This window comes from Cephus cinctus, unplaced genomic scaffold (genome assembly GCF_000341935.2).
Source record: "Cephus cinctus unplaced genomic scaffold, Ccin1 Ccin1_scaffold0407, whole genome shotgun sequence".
Classification (NCBI taxonomy): Eukaryota; Metazoa; Arthropoda; class Insecta; order Hymenoptera; family Cephidae; genus Cephus; species Cephus cinctus.
The window spans coordinates 737,247-752,094 of NW_014333091.1; the positions used below are offsets into that span (position 1 = coordinate 737,247).

The 14,848-nt window shown below is 41.9% G+C and overlaps 1 protein-coding gene across 4 annotated transcripts in view; it reads left to right on the forward strand.

Annotated features, from left to right (window-relative positions):
- Positions 1–14,848, forward strand: part of LOC107267526 (complexin) — a 163,073-nt gene that overhangs the window by 111,153 nt on the left and 37,072 nt on the right. Inside the window, exon 1 of one of the 4 annotated variants that reach the window (XM_015739363.2) lies at positions 12,791–12,903. The exons of 2 other annotated variants lie outside the window; for them this stretch is intronic. In XM_015739363.2, coding sequence (XP_015594849.1) covers positions 12,891–12,903 — 13 coding nt within the window. In that variant the 5' untranslated portion in view covers positions 12,791–12,890. Of the gene's footprint in view, positions 1–12,790; positions 12,904–12,965; positions 13,093–14,848 lie in introns of those variants that run through there. One more of the 4 variants, XM_025084855.1, reaches the window with a different exon arrangement.

The following is a 14,848-nucleotide window of genomic DNA, read 5'->3' on the forward strand; positions in this document are numbered from 1 at the left end:
TCCAGGTTACCAGAGAACGGATCATTAATCTGGATTACATTGGAGCGAACATTTGATTTCGCGTCGCTCTTTACGCGTCTAGTCTCGCCATGATCTCCCTCTTAATCCGATATAGAGGGACGCAGAGCATCCCGCGTATTTTCGCTGTGCATGTTTATATGTACATAATAAGTATATATACATACATAATAAGTATATATATGTACATAATAAGTGTATATATATGTACATAATAAGAAATATCCACAGTACGATATCGTGCTCCTCTCGCCGCTCGCTAACGAAGATAAATGATTCCCATCCGCAATCTTTTCGAGCCACCCTATAGACAGGGAGAGGGTTGTCGGTCACAGAAGACGTACTGGCAAATCCATTCGACGATGAAATCGATCTTCGCAGGGATAGCAACGATTAAAATTACCTCCTTTGGCCCTGTCTCATTCCGTGGCTTACCGTACATCCTATAGAAACTGACCTAGGGTAACGCGACACCCAACCGTAACTCCATACCACGAACCAAACTACCCCTAGACGTCAGATGCAATTTAAAGCTGTAGATTGGACTTGAAAGTACGGAATATATAATGGAGCCAGAGTTATGCACTGTGGGTAAAATTATTGTCAAGCGTGCATCCTCTAATGACAAAGTCTCACAAGTGTCTATAATACCTATATACGGTTAGTATTCAGTGTTATCTTGCGAGGGTAATTTTTTCTTATACAAACTTCCAGATTACTTATCATATTTTTTTACAACCCCTAAGGGGTGGTTCCTGAGAATACTTCGTTAGGGATATCTGGAGTGGCTGTGTCAGGGACGAAAAATATTACGAGGGAAACGCTTTATGGATTTGATACACGTACGTGTAGAGGGTCGTGGCGCATGTCTTCGAGTGGCAGACAATAAGGGTTGGTCGATTTGCACGATAGATACGTTAACGCGAAATGTCATGCGTTTTGTATGGGAGAGAGAGAGGGTGAAGGATATATATCAGGCTAACGTGTCGCTGGTGCGAAATCGCGGTATATCGCGAATAGCGTTGAAAGATCGAGAAAAGGACATTTTATTAAAGTCTCCTATCGAATCGTATTCCCGTCCGTATCTTATGTCCCGACGTCTCGGGAAAACTCAGCATCTGTCTCCCCGGCTGACTGGAAGGCAGTAAAAGCTACAAGCCTTTGGACGAGTCTGGTAAATCCAAATCCAAACAGTGAAAAATCAAAGACGTTGAGAATCGCGACGGTGGCGCCAACTGTACGTACTATACGCAAGACGAACCATAGGTAGCAAATGTATACAGTCAAGGCTCAGCCGTAAGACGAATTCTCGCAGTTGCAAGTTATCGGCTTCGACTAACTCCAGCACACGGTTAATTGTATAAATTTACAATGAATTAGAAGCTCTTCGGTATGGCGAATATGCAGCCACGTAAATGGAGGACTTTCGCTTAAAGTATAATAAGTTGTACTATAGGCTTGTATATTATTCCCAAATGATATCCAGAGGTATACCGGAACTTGAATATAGTCGAAGCTTGGCTTCGTTATAATATACTACATATATGCGTATATAAAATATTTATATTAAATCCGTAAACGGGACTGCGAAGTATCATTTGGCGAATGTCAAAGGGAATCTCTTTTCGTACGAGTTACGACTTCCAATCTCCTTCCTATTAGTTTCGATTTGTAGTTCTACCTATTGGGTTTCTTGGGCCTGATACTAACCTATGTATACCGTATATCTTGGAATCTACTACATTGCGACATATGTACGTACCTATTCCCCCTAGCACGAACTGTGAATACGTTAAGCTCCATTCTCAGTTCCTGATATCTGTATTTCTTTGTCTATTCTATTTTTACTTCCACTTTTCTCTTTTTCCTCCTTCCTGTCTACATTTTCTTACTTACTTCATTTTTTTTTTGGAACTTCTCCTAGGAGATTACCGTTCGACTCGCGTACCTACGTCGTGTCGCAAAGTCGCCTTTATTATTCCCGAGATATGGTATTTTGCTGAAAAAGCTCTTTTGGTTCTGTGGAACAAAAATTTTGCAATCCCCAAGAGGAACCTGAGTTTCTATCAGGATGCAGTCGTTACTGTATATATACAGGTATAGTTATATCTATTATATTTACATTTTAACCTATTATATACATAGTAATACACGAAAAACACGGAAAACTTCTTCACTGTTCAAATTTTAAAGAGCGAGAATCAGTTACGTGAGTAGCTGCTTTACTTTCTGACCCCCTTTACATTCTGACACTGACTCGGTTAAATCGGATTTGTGATCGACGCCACGCGACTCAACGTTTGACTGAGCTTCGCAAGGCGGATTCACATCGGAACTGCATTGCGTGACTCTAACGATAGTTCGGGTTAGCATAACTGAATTTCGTGAAGCGATTCAGACGTGGTTAACAATTGGGACGCATTTGTATCCTGGCTACGAGATCGAGCATGGCTTTTGCTATATTCTGCCAATGCTAGGCTAGTAGCGTATATAGGCAGACACATTCATATGTATGACGCAGAAGGGTTGTGCTTACTGTAGACCGAGTTCAGGATCGGGTTGTATGGGGGCCGCTTCATTATTCGATAATAGCTCGCGTTTTGCATGCTCACCGTAAAGGGAATCTAGGATGCTTTGTCTGAGGTAAATCCTTAAGCAGGATGAGGCTCGTTACGCATTTACGTACCAGATTTATTACGCGCGTCACGCAGATAGGGGTCTGTTTAATCGTTCCAGTCAGTAAGAAAAAAAATGTCAATTATTTATTTAAGTCAATTGGGCTTTATAGATGATCCTTGTATTCGCAGATAAATCTCCGGAGAGGACTACGGTTGAAATTATTTCCTTTTCTCGACTTACAGACGAAAGATTAATGTGTCAAAAATATCTTTTATCCAGTTACTTCTGGAACGACGGTCGAATTGATACTCGTTCCGTTATGTGCAATATTGCTCACGGGGATGAGCATCTCTTTGGGTAGAACAGCCTCTTCATTTGCCAAACGATGCTCAGCGTCGATACGCACGTAGAATTGCAGAGCTGAATCCCGAGCACAAAGGTCCCAATCGCAGATTACATTTGGTCCATGGCAGTGGCCGTATCGCCTGGCGCACGTTGCTGGCCCATTGAGCCGTGGAAAATCGGAGGCTGATAGAAGATGGAGAAGGGAGAAGAAAAGTGGAAAAAAAATTACATAATGTCTGGGAGGGAGGGGAGGGGAGCTTGTGAAAATGCCAGGTCGAGGGCGATTGAACCCACTTAGCCGTTGGTAGTTGCCCCATCGCGGTTGCCTTAAGAGCATTCTGCGATTTCCAATTTTTCACCCCAAGGGATTTCAAATAAGGTAAAGTTACCGTTACGAAACACGTATCTAAAAATAACCCCCATTCGTCAGATAATTCCTTCCGAGTGCTTCTTAATCGTGAATTATTCCATAATTCATCCCCCTAGAATAATCTTTCCTTCGACAAACCTCTCTGCCACCCCTTATCCTTCCACCAATCAACGTAGCCATGTATAAGCATCGCCAAGCTTTATCGAGAATTCCGAATCGTACCCCAGTAGAGCCGTAGTCGCAAACCGAACTGTGCCGAACCTAGCCGAGTCGAGCCGAACAGAAATGGCTATCGCACAGAAGCAAAAGGAAACACGGGGTGTTCGCTGACGACAGGAAGAATCGAACGCTGAAATGGAATTTATGCTTTGCGCTTTAGATTATATATACTTATATATTGTATATACAGATATACTTTGAAGCTCGTATTTTCATGTAACCACGCCACTGTTTCTAATGCCTGCATGAGCCGCCGCGAGGGAAAGCGTATCGCGTTTCCGCAGCAGTGAACGGCAGCACCTTAATGCTGCCCGTAACGAAACCTAATGTGACGTAACGTCGAAGGTAATACGTAACTCGTCTGGAATAAATGTAGCGTTGGCATACGCCGAGTTAACACCCTTCTCCCACTTCCCAATAGGATTATACACTTGGAGTGTGAAAAGATTTATTATTGTTCAAAGGCGCGGTCTGTTTCGGAGAAGATAGGAGTGTCCCGTTGAGAGCGGCCATCTTCGAAAAACTACCCCAATATTTATTATCCGCTTCGTTTCCATTTCGATGCGTTGGACCGACTGTATATATATATATATGTATATATAGTACTAACGCGTAATACTCGAACAGTCTTCGATGAGAGTAATTAAAAGCGGCTGGTTCGGTCATTTTTTAATTCCCCTTACGTCTTCTTCGTCTTCTACCCTACTCTTTATTCTGCTTCGTCTTTCTTACTGTGGGGCAGTCGTAGATTTTTCACAGGTATCCGACGAAGAACGGGATCGTTTCCCTGTTCGAGGATTAATGATCCTTGGGGAAAGCCACTTTCTAAGTGGGTATTTAGGTAGACTGACCATAATTTTTCTATCTTTTCCGACCAACTAAATGGCATTAAACGCACGGGGTACTTAGAAAACACGGAAAATGTTTCGACCCTATTTTATTATGTATGAGAAGTCTGTTGAAAATTATGTAATAGTGGCAGTAAGATTGACAGTGGAATTTTATTGACTTTACTTCTGTGTATATATGGATACGCGTTGTAGCTGTTGGTCATACTTTTTTTTCTTGGTTTAATAATAAACCATACATTCTTTATGCTGTATATGAATAATCATATAGGTTTTACGTATTTTGATGCTATAGGGTTCCTAAGCTTTGTAAACTTATAGAAAGTCTATACAAATGAAATTTAAGCTCTCATATAGTTAGTTTAAATGTAATTCAATTGATATAGGTCAAATTTGATTTTCGCATGTAGGGTAAAAATCACAAGCTTTAATAAAATATTAGATAGAGCTAGTTGCCTAATACCATATAGGTATATCTAGGTCAAATTTGATTATTTTCGGATATGAGATTTCCGGATCTAATATTTATACAGTAACTAGGTCAGATAAATGGACCTATCTAAGATGGGATATCAAACCTTCGTCAATTTTCTGAGTTTTCATACGTTTTTCGAATTCACTGGATAACCCGAGGTCGAGTGTCAAAAAGTTTTTAATTTGTTTGAAAATCAAAAAAAGGTCTTCCCCGCATTCTAGTTAATGCTGATTGAAAATTAACGATCAGTCATTTTAGTATGGCACTTTAAAGTCACCCTCTAGATTTACAAATGGTGACTATCCTACCCCTACTACAACCTCCACCACTGTCACCACCCACATCCGCAGTGCCGTCCTTGGCTACCAGCCAATTCTGCTCCACCCGGGATGCTTACTACTACTGGACCACGTTACTCCAGCATCCTTACAGGAGGTTTATCATTGTCTTACGAATCGGTCTTTTGCAGCCTCCAAAATGACTTTGGTCCAATTCATAGCAATTGTTACCGAATGGACATATCGTGGGTTACTCAAGCGTATTGCACCGACTAAAGCTAGTCGATCCATTTGAATTCTATGGTAGAGCCGTTTTGAGGTGGTGCAATAATTCTAAATAGAACTCCGTGTGTAACCTCTAAACGCTGACCACAGAAATATCTCGAAGTAGATACATCCGCACCATCTGTACAATAAAATGGTATCTCGTTTCTTGGGATGTCACTGAAAAATTTCCATGTCGTGAATTTATCTCGTTGTCGATATACGAACGCCTTTTACAGAATGGAAACGATATAACAGGCCACTCTGGGATTCGCACAAAGTTGCTGGGAGAACTTGCGAATCCTTATGGTATATGTACAGTATTATCAGCCCTTATCGGTTGGGATTTCCAGCTGAGATTTATGAAGCCAGACGTTGAAAACTATTCATCTTGCAATAGTGGATATTTGGTCATCGTGGGAGAATCAAGAGAGAGGGAGAGAGAGAGAGAGAGAGAGAGAGAGAGAGAGATTGCAGAAAAGAAATTCTAGTGATATAGGACGCTTATTTTTCAGGTTTTATTTTTTTTTATTTTTCTTTCCTTCTCCTTACGTCAAGTACGTCGATTCTTTTCCCGTCAATGTAGATATAGGGAATACTATGCACAAATGTAAAAGGAGCTTTACTCTGCCGGGTGTTCTCGTCGAAATAAATGTCCTCGATAAATGGAAGTTTTACGTACAGGCGACTAGCCTAGTACAAGGATGGCGGAACGGAGTCAGTGACAAAAACAAAATGTTTTCGAGAAATTCGACGAACTACGAACTCACTTCTGAAACTTTTGTGAATTAATAAATCGAGAAAGATGGCCGACAGTGTCGCGGAATAAACTTTCCGACGTTGCTCGCTGTTTTCGTAGTTTTTTTTTCTCCTTGTTTCTGCGAGGTACAGAAATGAAGTAAAATTCAATTGAAATTACAAAAATTGCCTATTGCAATAGCCAGCATAATACGTATTTTGAAAAGCTCCGTGATTTTCAAGAGTATTTTACGAATTCTTAAAAAATTATCCCAACCATCCAGCGGTCACAAAGAACTTTCCTGTATTTCGTCGATCATTGCTCTCTCTGTCGAAAATACCAAAATGTACAGTCTGAAAAGAAAAATTAAAAAATCACAGCACAACCAGATGCTTAAACCTTGAAAAAACTAATAACAAAACTCTGCATCCATGTCACGTCTATAAAACGGTCCTGCGCTTTACTGCACTTGAGATGCACTTGCAGTACCAATTGCAGCAATGCCAGGGTACTCCCGTGAAATAATCACAACGATAAAATACAGGGTGTCCAAGTAAAAAATATTTAAGCGTACCAACCACCCTGCAAGTCCAGCAGGTTTTCCGTTATTCATTTGGCAATCGAAATTACGGCTTGCATTCCCCAATGAATTTTTTTCGCAAACATACATTAAACCCAACATAGATAACAGTCAAGGTAAAAAAAAAAGAGGAAAAAATATATAAATATATACACAATATAATGATAAAAACAGCACGAGCTAACCAGTCCGACTAAATTCGCACGACTTCCACTGGCGCTGCCTATTACCCCTATAGGCAGGCATCTAGTAACAAGTAGCAACTATTCGCATCGCCAGACTGTTGTGCGAAATTAGGCCGATTCGTTACTGTTAGCACACGCATTCACCGCCATAGAGTAGTAATGGTCACCAGCTGACCAGTGGTACCAATACTTAGTCCACAGTGCACTATTCTCATACAGCTACTACCAGATACATACTGTGTGTACGCGGTTCGTAGTTGCTAACGTTAATGTGTATCGTTGTGCGGTCAGTTTGGCTGTACAGTCAGCGACACACGATACCTTTGGGATCGCACACACCCTCCATTATATCGCAATTCCCTGCAACGTCACCGCAACTCACTTCCGTAACCGGCTCTCGTTGGTACCACCAAAACGTGACGCAACCGGGAATCGAAAAACAGACATCGGATATGCTTCAGATTAAAATTGGCTCTATCGCTATTTATCGCACGGCAGGGATTTCACGTACAGTCACGAATTCACATAGAAAATACGGAGACATTTTTTTTTTTAATTTTCTTTTCTCACCAAGACTGAAAAGTTCGATACGAGTGAACTGTCGATTATGTAACTTTTATGATATAAAAAAAAATAATTTTACGTTTCTTCTAGTTCTTTCGTTCTCGATCGTTAAATTTGTTCTCGATTTTCCACAAAGTTCCTAGAACCACTTCATAAAGGCTTTTGACGGTACTGGCACGAGGGCTATGACTTTCTCGAAGTTTCTATGGCTATAGATTGGTTGGTACGTACTCTCAGGATTTATGGAGCTTGTCCAGTACCTACTGTTAAAACGTGCGCCATTTCGAGTATCCACTGGCTGATTTTTATGATCGACGTTATTACGTTTTTGGCGACGCTAAGTATGTATATCCCGTACGTTTCCTAGCGAGCGCTAAGTACATTTGATTGTAAGCCGGCCGGGACGGTTTAAGGTTGATTTACAGTGGAATGGCTGTAGCCAGCAAGGGTGCACGTGAGCAGACTACTATTCTTAAGCCACTATTAGCTCCTCTACTTGCACAGAGTACAGCTACGATATCTGGCTTTTTACTATCTGTTTCTATATGTATATACATATATATAGTATACAAGAGCATATACATAGTCCATCACAGAGTGCTTTCTTAAGTTTTCCGGGTTGACTTTCAACTTGCGAAGGAAGCATCGATCGACTGATTCTGCTATACAATGCCGGATGAAAGTTACTGCAATTAGTCAAACACTTGAACTAGTTTTAACGGTATCACTAGCGCCGTTGGCGTTTCTGGGATTTTTAGAAAAAATCAAGAATGACTGTGCAATATAATGGTATAGCGAAATACGCTTTTATTTAGATCGTGAAAAATAGCAATAAGGATGATCTGAATTTTAGGGCTGCAAGGATACTCGTAACGTTATATTTGTGAAAATTTAAATGGACTTTAAAAGCCTGGAAAATTTGTTACTTCTTACGTCTCTGTAAGGGTTAAATAGACAGGATTACGATCATTGGTAGAAGCAAGTATTTTACGAGGCACGTTACCAGGTTAAGATTCGTATAGGAATAATTGAAAAAGTTTGAAGCTCGCCTTAAAAGATACGAACAGACCGTTTCCTTCTTTAAGCGGAGAGACGAGTAAAGAAAATCTACTGGGTGCGTAGGTAGAAATATGGCGAGATACTTTTAGCAGTGAGTTAAGGGTGTTAAAAAGGTAGTTTTTCACAGTGAAAACATGCCCCGATTGCTTCATATAGATTCTCGTAATGGTGCGTTCGTATCTAATAGACTTTCCCTAACATCTTATCCTCCCCTATATGTTCGAGTTAAGTTCCCTCACTGTCTTCACCCCACGTCGCATATATCGTTGTTCAACACTAATTTGCCAATATTAATGTCCCGAAGAATGTGACTTTACGGATATTGTCGGGAAGGTCACAGAGGGGTGGTTCTATCATTATATATATATACGTGTGTATACATATATTCTCTCTCTTTCTCTCTCTCTCTCTCCATATATATATATATATATATACACGTATAGAAACAACCATAAGAAACTGTCCCAGCCTGTCGTAGAGACATAGCAGGAATAAAAGTCGAAGGATATAAGAATAAGGGTGAGTGTTAAGGGTCGTCGAGTGAAAATCGACCAGTTCGTGACTACAGTCGATATTCAAGTACCTATAAGGGTTGTATTAAGGTCTGTACGCAGTGGGTATCATTAGGGGGTGCGAAGTATCCTGGAACGTCAGCCTTCTTCGTCGTTAATCGGAAATAGAAAAAGAAGGCAGAAATAATGGCTCGTCGACCAAGGATTCCGTCGCGGCGGAAGAATGCGTTTAATCCAGGAGAATTGCACGACGCCGGGCGTCGCGACGGACCTCCCCCACGTATTTCGCGACGGCAACCTCACAGAATTCAGGGAACTTGGAAGCGTCTGTGAATATCGCCCTCCTATCTCTCTTATACTCTCATCCTTAATTCGGGGGATGGTACGTGGGTTAGAGTTGGGATTTCCAGGGTATGTCAGGACGGTGCAATTAAACGCAACCCTTACCTACCGGCATGGCCAACACCCCATAGTACCTATAGGCACTTTATACTTGCGTATATAGTCAACGATCTACAATTCAGTCGACGTCAGGCTGCTCGCGGACTTTAAAGTTGGTCTTAAAGTATTCCCATATCGGCGAGCGTCGGTATGCCAATATACCTCAACGCCCTCAGTCATCCAGCTCATTCTCGACCAACCCTCCCCGGCGTCCGCGAGCCATCCATAGATATACACATATTTCATCCCCTATTCGCATACTCGGTGACGCACGTGGTGGCATCCCTGCATGCCGGCGGATAATCATTTTCGGATTGCAGAGAAAAAAAAATTCTAGCACGGACGTTCCACGACTCCCTGTATACTGCGAGGGGATGCAACCCCTGTCTTTATACCGCGAAGGGATGAAAAGCAATAAAGGCATATATAGATTGAAGGAATTAGGAACCCTTAATGAGTTCTAATACGTTTAACTGTATAATTTAATTTAATGTTTACCGTATAACGTACGCAGTTACTTCCCTGTATACCCGGTATATGTCCGTATGTATTCCAGCAGTGTAATAGCACTTTGGCATAATAAGGGTATATACACAGGTGTGAACAAATCGCACAATCTCACGGCTACTTTGCTGTCTGTAGCCCATAGGTTGAATTAACCCTGTGCGCCATCCCTGTCATCGTTACTATTAGCCGTTGCAATTACAGAAATCGCTCGATTCAAATTTCACTACGATCGACACTGCGCACAGATAACTCGAGATTATCCTATTAAAAGATCATCGGGTATCGGTATCGGACCATCCTCTACTCTGCATTGCCATGTGGTGGAATTTCTTGCCGGGTCACAAAATCGGATTATTTAAATGCACCGTTGAGTAAATTTGCGCGTGACAAGGTCCAATCGTAATTTCATGGCTCTACGTACGTATTTTCCTTATACCGTCAATGCATTGGATATGGACTAGATATGATATACATTCGTATCTATAGCTGTATGATTGTGTATATATATATATATAATGGAGCACGTAACCATGCTGTATTAGGTTATCCGTGCGGATCGTTCATCATAAGCCTTGGCGTTCATCTCGTGTGCCACTGTGCCGATATATCACGACCACCCTCGAAGCTTTATCTACGGGACACCTGAATCCATTTCATATTATTGAATTTGCGTCTGCCATTTTCAAACCGCAGTAATTTCATCCCCACCGACAGCTACACACTGCCGTTAGGATGATTCTGCTCGAGCAAATTCACCCTTAGTACGTACATACATACAAGGGTGTCCGAGGGCTGATTTAATCTCTGGCACTCTTTTGCCAAGTGTTTCCAAATTCAATTGGATATCCTGGACATGTAGTAATTTTCGTAGGGGATGAAGACAGGAGGAAATAATCGAATTAAATTGTACAGAGTGCATTGCTAATTTTATAATTGTATTATTATATATCTATAATAATTGTTAATTGCTATAGCAATTTACTTTTTTTTAAATTAAATTTCTCTTTCTCCATTCTTTCCCTCTTGGTCTCATCCGCGTAAGGGTTGCTACCCTGAAAATGAATGCGGTTGAATAAAATAACCAGAAGAGGAGCTATAGCTACGCCTAATTCGTCTTTTCACGGTATTTCGTGTAGCGAGGTGTTTCACTAGGAGGGACATTTGGATGCGCCAAGAGAACTCAAGGAATCAGTATCGTCCAACCTGGAGGTTAGGTTACTTGTTTACTTGCAAGTGTCGGAACGGTTGTTGCATTATTCAAGGGTTGCTTGTATTTATCAAGCAGATAGCCACAGTGAAACCTCCCCGCTGTTTCTCTAATACACGCACGGGACTGGCCAACTCGCATCAGTAACCTCCAGCCCCTCCACATCCAACTTCCGCTTCATTCTTCTTACGTATAGGGGTAGTCACGGCAGGTTGGTCTTTTCGACAGGGATTCATCGAAGGGTGGAAAGAGAAATAGGTTGTTTTAATCAAGCACAGTCTCGGCACCAAGTTCAATCGCTTAGTCATTTGATGGGCTGACGAGAAAATTCGTTTTCCCCTTCCTCGAACGTTTGGTATACAGCGTCTATTACCTAAAGGTAGAATCGTGGATAAGTGTAAGGGATGAACGGCGCGTAGGAAATCCTAAGCAAAGGCAATTGAAAAACATTGGATTCGTCTACAGGCTCCTTCAGTCTTCCTGGTCCAGTAACCGTGCACAAAGGACAGAATCGGGTCGAAGGGTAGAAGTAAATATTTAATGAGAAAGAGCGAAAAAGGAGAATCGGGGGCTTCTGACGGAAGAGAGGGCCGGCACTTGTGATGGATGCGTGGAATTGCTTGATAAATTAACTTGAACGCGTTGAGTGTCGAGGGTCGTAGAGGTAGGAGATGTAGGAGACGAAGGTGCTGTTAGCAACTGGTTCTCTGGCTCTATCCTGGAGGAGATGTGGTAGTGGACCTAAAGGAGGAGGAGTGCCTGATAGGGGCAGACAATGAATGGGCAGAATGGCCCAGCGGAATTGGCAGCGAAGGGATGTAAAGGGCACGTCGAGAGACCATGCTCTGAATCATCGAAATAATATGAAATCGAGATACCGAGGGGTTGGTGGACTTCGCTCTGTCATTCTCTTATTCACTTTAATACTTGGTATTTATGTATGTGTGTCTTCCTCCCTCTCATATCTTTCTGCTCATATCTTCCGCTGTATATAAATGATGAAATTCTCTCCTGAAATAGTTTTAGAGGTCATGGACCCTTACTGAACTGCAGATGGACCCACGAGACTGAGACTCGATTGGACCAAAATAATGGCTATGTGGCTCATTTGCTCAGCTGTAATTGATATTCCGGTTTTAATGTTTATCCCATTGGTTAGCTCGTGTCCGTCGGGTTGCCAGGATTATTATACAACGCTTTGGCGGTTGTGGATTGCAGGTTCTATCCTCCGAGGGTAGAAAATGTTCAGTAGGTTAATACGGTTTTATACGGGAGTGGCTCTGGCTTTATTTCATACGATGTGATATAGAGGAAAAGAAAATACACCGTTGGTCCTAGATTCTTGAGACTGCGATCAGAATGGGGTGAGAAAAATGAAAAAAAAATCTCTAAATTGATAGGGAAGAAATGGCATAGCTTGAAATTCTACGTTTCTCCATCCCTTCCAAACGGCCAACCTAACCCTCCTCTTGGTCAGAATATTTCTATATAGCTACCCTACCTAACCTTTCACCCTCTTCAGTCCCCCAGAGCACGCCCACTGTGAACGTGGTGGGGGAATGGGACAGTACGGGGGTAGTCTCGGAGCCGGCAGTCAAGTCTGACCGATACGGCGCCAGTACTACTGTCGCCACCATCACGAGCGCAGGCACAAGACGTCATGGACATACTGGGTATGTCCATTACCGCATGCACGCATAGTCTTATTCATTTTTTTCAACGAGTATCTCTACTCGTTCTAGTTTGTGAAATATACTCAGTGAGCCATAAATTCCAGTACCAGTATTCTCGAATTAAATTCATTTTTCGATTTTTCCTTGTTCCTCTTTATTGAAAGTTACGCAAACCGCAAAAGTTACCACGTGAGTTAAATAAAATTCTTTTCTTACATTCTACCAACGATGCACAACTAGGACAAGAGATTCCACTTAACCCCTGGAGTCTGCCATAGTCTTTTTTTTTTTACTTCTCACCGCAAAGTGACGTCTGCCTTATGATAACTGTCGAAAAAATTTCTGAATTCCTTAGCAAAATTTCCCAAGTGTATACATCAGAATCGGGATGGATTTCCTCGTTAGAGAATAGTCTCTAGGGCATATCCCAAGGAATTCGCGGCCCTCCACGAAATAGGTCGTTAGGCATCGGCCAAATTGGATTTCCCGTTGACACTTTCGCGAGGTCGTTAGTTGCGCGCAGAACGAAGTGCCTGTCGCAAAGGAGGAGCCAAGAAGTAAGAGATGGAAAGACGAGGACGGGAATCAAGGTAGAATAAGGATGAGTAGTAGGAGAACGTGGGGATAGGAAAACTAAAAGTAGAGGCAGGTCGAAGACAATTTCTGAAGCGAGCAAATAATCCAATCTTACAACCTTTTCATATCGAAAAACTATTTAACCCCGACGAAACGAAGCTATCACGTTCGAGCTTATTTTCTATATCATCTAAGTGAAGTGGACCGTTTATCATCCGTTTCTCTCGAAAGACTACCTCGCCTTAATTTGTTCACCCGTACTTCGCTCGTTGTCCCACCTTCGGCTATACCCAGCAGCAACGCCCCTCATCTGCGCCCTCGTCTCCCCCTTTACGTACCAACGTCAATTCTGGAACAAGTGTCGGAAAACAAAAAAATATTATCCAACATCCCGTAAAACACGTCCGAGTCTACGGTACACATATAAATGAGAATATATGTTTTCTCTACAATTACACGAAAGCATATCTTCCGTCTCATGAAGAATATACTCATTAATCTATATAAAAGTACCAAAACCCCCTTTCTCATATCCGTCAACATTTTTCATTCTCATAATTCAACGTGCCCCGATCTTCCAAGTACTGCAAAAGATTGCGTCCCTTTTAAAACCAGCAATAACCCATTAATCGCGCGACGCCATTTAAAGAATTTATGAATGAGGCAAAACAAGTGAGACATATCACAGGTAAACATTACCATACAGCTGAGTCCTCACCTTCTCGCTTAATACGTAACACGCGATTACAAAGAAAGATGTAAAGCACGCAGGTAGCAGTATACTACCAGGTACCGGCTACCAGCTACCTACAACGGCTACAACCGTACTTATAGCATATACAAATGCAACAGTGACATACTGCAGAAAAACTTGAAGTACATTGTTAGCTGGTAAAAAAGAATCGTAGCTACGTCAATGTAAAGTAGAGCAACGCGTACAAACCTCCCACTCCCTTTGCGATTAGAAAACATAAAAGAGCGCACGGCCCAGTCTCCGACGTCCCCGTATTATTTATTCATCCCTATTCGTATTATCGTTCCTCGTTTCAGAGAAAAAAAGTCCAGCAGGTACTTGGCGCGATTTGTAATTTTGTTTAACGTTTATTACGACAGCCACGTTCGCGCTTTTAAAGGGATTGCCAAATGTGCATGAACCAATCGCGCACTTAGCTGGGCGGGGGGTGGATGAAGAATAAAAGGGTAGTTCAATTTTCTCGTATATTCTTGAATGAGAAAATCACCCATCTCCAATGAGATTGTTTGGTGTTTGCCATCGCAATTGACTAGCACTCGGCTGAAGAGGGGTTGGGATTTACAATGGTGGATGTTCCACTTTCGACGTTCGTTTGCTTTACTTCCACTAACCCCC